Source organism: Sinocyclocheilus anshuiensis, unplaced genomic scaffold, assembly GCF_001515605.1.
Source record: "Sinocyclocheilus anshuiensis isolate Anshui unplaced genomic scaffold, SAMN03320099.WGS_v1.1 scaffold1892, whole genome shotgun sequence".
Taxonomy (NCBI): domain Eukaryota; kingdom Metazoa; phylum Chordata; class Actinopteri; order Cypriniformes; family Cyprinidae; genus Sinocyclocheilus; species Sinocyclocheilus anshuiensis.
Genome location: NW_015558643.1, coordinates 41,001 through 46,410, shown reverse-complemented (window position 1 = coordinate 46,410; position 5,410 = coordinate 41,001). Strand labels below are relative to the sequence as shown.

General features: G+C 35.6%; 1 protein-coding gene across 1 annotated transcript in view; it reads right to left on the bottom strand.

Annotated features, from left to right (window-relative positions):
* Positions 1-2,451: 2,451 nt before the first annotated feature.
* The window catches only part of LOC107680902 (mitotic spindle assembly checkpoint protein MAD2A-like), a 6,963-nt gene continuing 4,004 nt past the window's right edge, over positions 2,452-5,410 (bottom strand). Inside the window, exon 5 of the mRNA XM_016476975.1 lies at positions 2,452-2,753. Within this exon, the coding sequence (XP_016332461.1) occupies positions 2,581-2,753 (173 nt within the window). The 3' untranslated portion in view covers positions 2,452-2,580. The remainder of the gene's footprint in view (positions 2,754-5,410) is intronic.

Here is a 5,410-nt window from a genome sequence, read left to right as displayed (position 1 = left end):
CACGCGCTCCACTATTTACCGCCTGTGACTGTCACAGGATTGCGCTCGCGCTCCGTTCATCTCACTGACATTGTTTGAGCAGCTGATGTGTGATCGTCTCCTGAGTAGCCCACTCGTGGCCAGTAATGCTAAAGTGAAGTAGTTTTACTTTTCTGTAGTTTTTCAATGGCTCTCGGTCATACCGACGACATTACCTGAGCAGTCGAAGGCTGCGCATTTATTGCATGGACGGAGCAAAAATGTAAGTGTCTAAAGCATACGCACAGTTCCATTGAATGATAAATGTGTTTTAACAATGTCCTTCAACCGAATGTACGAAGGAAACTGTTAAAATAACCACAGCATTAACAACAACCTTGAAATAAGAGCGCGAGGTTTATCTGATAATCAGATGCATGAAAGTAGCGTTCGTTGCTATAGCAAACAGACTTCGGCGCGTTTTCTTTCCGAATAATCATTCGCTGATGGAGAGGAAAAGTTAAATACCATAGCATTTTATTTTATGAAAATGAGATAAAGAAGCTTTCGCACTGAAAGAGAAGTGATCTTGCGCTCATAGACGTGTCAGGCTATATCTGCAGGCAGCTAAACTGTATAAAAAGCAGAATGAACTGAAGTTAAGACAATAAACACAATAAATAAATACAATTTATGAATGATGCAGTGCTAATTGACATATCATTTATAACAGTAGCCTACAGAAACTATAAAAGTATATATATATATATATACATATTTTACCTTATTCTGTGCAGAAAATTGAAATAATTGATTGATTATTGTCCAGCAGTGTATTTGATTTCTTATAGCAAATTCAAAGTAAGAGATAAGAATTCCTTGTAAAAAAAAAAATAATAATGATAATAATACATACATAAAATTATTGTATCTGACATTTCTGTCTCTTCTGAAATGGTGGCTATGCCCCTGGTGTGACAAAATGTTAGCCTATATAATACATTTAAAGCTCTTTTTTATGACATGTCATGCTATAGCATCATTAAACTAGCATCTAACAATGGACAAGTGTTTTTTTCTCTAACCGATGGTTCTGTAACCATAAAGCCTGCGGTGTAATTTGCCCCCTGACTAAGCATTTAAAGAATTTAGGGGAAGCATTTAAATAATCCTGTGAATGCAGAATCGAATCGTTAATCGAATCGAATTTAATTGTGAATCGAATTGAATCGTTGTGAATTTTCAAAAATCGTTCTTGAATCGAATCGAAAACCTATGAATGGAATCGATTCGCTGTCTACCCAAAGATTTACAGCCCTACTATAAAGATAACAATATTAGCGTCCACACCAGCGAACGATATCGTCTGTAAGCACACGCTTGTCTGCCGCTTTAAATTCTCGAGCTCGTTATAGCAGGATGGATTCTGATTGGCTGTCAATGTTTTTATCGTTCATCAGCTGGAAAAGATCGTTCTGAAAGTGATTCCAATGTGTTTCTCTGTGCCTTTATCGTTATATTTGTGGTGTGGACTCTGCTATTCTTTAATATTGAGAACGATTTTTAGAACTATATCTTTATCGTTATCGTCCTTGGCGTGCACTCACACACTCTCTCTCTCACACACACACATACTAATAGCAGGCCCAGACAGGAGGAGGACAGAGTGGAGGTACACAGGACCTACAAATTCCACACTTTTATTAGCCCCAGGACCCGAACCTTAACTACATTTCTTGCTATAAAAGGGAGACTGCCTTTCCACCGCTTCTCATGCTAATGAACCCAGCAGGTATTTCTCTGATGTGTCTTCAACGGAGCCATCAGCAATAGAAGACTTTGATGTCAAAAGAATGACAGGTTCAAAGCAGAATGCGCCACCCTGCTTCAGATGAAACACATTTACATCCTTTATTCTGTTTCAAATTATCATAATTGAGACACTAGTCTCCTTTATTTGTGACGCACTTCTACACTCTTTTCATTGTAGGTAATACAACACTGCTTTACAAAATAAAAAACCTTCACTAACTAAAATATAGAAGAGCTCAATAGCATGTGGTTTGAGTAAATTCTGTCCTCATACAAGGTTTATTTTAAAACATTACGTGGCATGTATGTTTTAATTTGTAATTATCAATGACTCTCCATACAGTAATGAGAATCATTTTATAAGTATAGTTTTTAAATCAATTTTTTTTAAAGGTAGAACCAATACTGCCAAAACACTGATGCGGTACTAATAATACAGTAGTAAAATAATTAATGCAAAATATTAAAGGAAACAAAGTCTTTTGAATTTAGGTTGAAATAAAGACCCAGATGCATTCTCGACAGGCTTTGTTGTTGACAGGCTATTCACAAATGTAAGGAAATGTAAACCTAGATTTTGTCGCCATCTAGAGGATAACTACTGCAAAATATCAAATAATAAACATAAATCACCAATACAATCTTGGAAACAAGAAATGTATTTTCTGTATTGGGAAATACATTCTTTAAAATGACAACAAATAAGAAATGAGCTTTATGTAGATATATACAGAAGACTGAAAAGTTGAATAGAACACAAAACAAAAAAAGAGAACAGAGCACAAAAAAAAGAAAAGAAGAAGAAAGAAATCAAATGGAGTTTGTCCTCTTGTAGGCCACCATGCTGTTCACCTTATGAATAGAAGTAGTAAAGGAACGCAAGCGGACCTCTTCTGATTGGTCAATTAGTTGAGGCCCAGATTCCTCCCATTGCTCAGGTACCTCAAGATCTTTGTCTGTGTAGATCAGAAGGTCGAAAGCACCTGCGTTATAAGGGACAAAAGTTAGTCACAATAAAGAGAAAACGGTCAATAAAATAGGCACCCTGCAACTTGTCAACTTTATTAAGTTGTTTAGTTTGCTTCACTCTGAAAAGAAACCACTGGGAGAAAAAAAAAAGTATAAATATAATTCAGCTTTGCATGAGTACCGAGTAGGGTGACCACCTGGTTATTGCTGTTGATCTGATTTTGTGCGACACATGGGAACACAATAACTTAGTATTATTAGACTATGTAACTACTGAATGATGTTAGATGAAATCCTGTTTGCAGTGAAACTGGATGATAATATGCTGTAAAACACACCAATAAGCTTTTTTAAAATGTTAAATTGTGAGAGACTGTCTGACTGGCACACAATTTGATGAGGTTCAAGTTATAACAGTCAGTCTACTAAATGTAATGAACTGAAAATTAATTTCCTTGACTAAGCAATGACTAAGTTGTGCTACTTGACTAGTCTATACAAAGATTGAAAAAAATTGCAACGCAATTTTGCAAGTTTTAAACCCCAATAATCCCGGTTTGCAAAATAACTTTTTTTGTGTGGTATTGTAATTTCAGGGAAAAATAGAATACTGAGAAAACTGAAATGCAGGACACTACTATGAATTGCAAGAATGAGACAAAGCTTCCAGTTTCAGGACTGTACCGCAAAATGCAGGACAGGTGGTCACCCTAGAACTGAGTATGCAGTGCTGTAGAAGAGTTAGTTATAAAGAATTATATTGTTATTGCTAAAGGCCTATATACATTTGTTGTACTATACAGGGCTCCAGACAAAAAAATTCAATTAAGGAGCCATTGGCTCCTATAAGAAACAAAATTAGGTACCAAATTATTATTTTTAAGGTGCCATAGATTAAACGTGTATTATTATTATTATTTTTTTACAATTTAACATTTCAGTCATACATTAATGTGTTTATGTCTCATCTTTTCTTGTCTTTATCAGCATTTCTATCCATCTTGTAGTTGTCTTGGGAACTAAGAATCACTTAAATTGGGAACTAAATGTCTTTTCCAACTTGAGAACTATATAGTCACAAAGAATTGTTTATTACTCAGAATCTGTGCCAATATCGTGGACCATAATTATTTCAGCATCACTTGGCCATTGAGTGTAGTTTGGGCTCCTCCTCAATGCGTCCTATAAATGTTGTCATATGTTTTGCACATATCCAGTCTGTTTTTCTTCGTTAGTAACATGCAATTATATAGGAGGTATTGAATATTACCTTTAGCGCCTTGCATTCTTTCTTATCATGTAGACAACAGGTTAAGTAAAAATATTAATATGCAATATAGGGCATAAATTAAGCAAAATGCTCCTATTTATAGTTATTTTTTTCTGACTGACTGATGAGCTTATGGATGCGCAATGGTTATTCTGAGGTAAATGATTATGTGGCATTATTTACAAGTTTTCCACATTTTCCGCAGTTTCAAACACTGAATGAGCGATTCCATGAGACATTTCAGTAAAATGTACTCTATCTTATAAAATACCTTTTGGTGTCCATTCATGTTTAATTTGTAGGCCTACTATCGTAGTAAAGAGAAAGATAATGATGGGTTTACGTGAACTGAGGTGGTAAAGCAAGTGCTCATGCCGCATTAAAGAGCGCCAAAACAGTATTCATTGTTTGAGTTTGGCAGAATTTTAAAGCTACTTTGTTTATTAAAATGTAACAAAGCACGAAGCTTATTACGATTATTAGACAGCAAGTGCGCTACAAATAATATAAAGCTCACACATTAACAGAACACAGCAAATAGACTAAAGATCTTGATCACAAGAAGCCATATCGATTATAAACGAATTGTTAACGATATTGTTAATGTCCACACAGCTGACAGCTTTACCTGTTGTAGTTTGTTCAAGTTGCGCACAAAATAGACACTGCTTTTCTGCACGCACTTCGCACGTCTCCGCTCTCTCATGCTGCTCAACTGGAGCTGCTTTCAGTAGGTGCCATCAATGCTGCTGTTCGGCAGATGTGGACTGTTTGAAAGTCTTTTTTTTCACTAAAACTTTGATGTGCATCGTCTCATTTTATTACGTAAACATAAAATATGTGTTCGCAAAAAAAAATAAAAAATGTCATTACATGCAAATATTTAAATCATAACATGTACATTTCTATAGTCGCCAGTGGCCACCTCAGCAAAAACTTCACTCGCAAATTAATATTTTTTTCTCGCAAATGCGCCCGTTTTAGTCGCAGTCTGGAGCCCTGCTATGTAAACAATAGCATATGCAATATTGCCCAAAAAAAAAAAAAAAAAGTATAACATTTATTAAAGGGGTCATATGATGCGATTTCAATTTTTCCTTTCTCTTTGGAGTGTTACAAGCTCTTGGTGCATAAAGAAGATCTGTAAAGTTGCAAAGACTAAAGTCTCAAATCCAAAGAGATATTCTTTATAAAAGTTAAAAGCCAGCCACACCTACCTAAAACGACTCGTTCTAACACGCCCCCACATATCTACCTCACTATGTGGGAAGATTTGCATAACACCGCCCAAATGTTAACGCAAAGAAAGGAGGTGTAACTTTTATTCTCGCTGTAGTATTGTTGCTGCTTTCCGCCATGTACCTTTGTTTGGTCTTCCAAAAGAGGACGATATCCACTTCG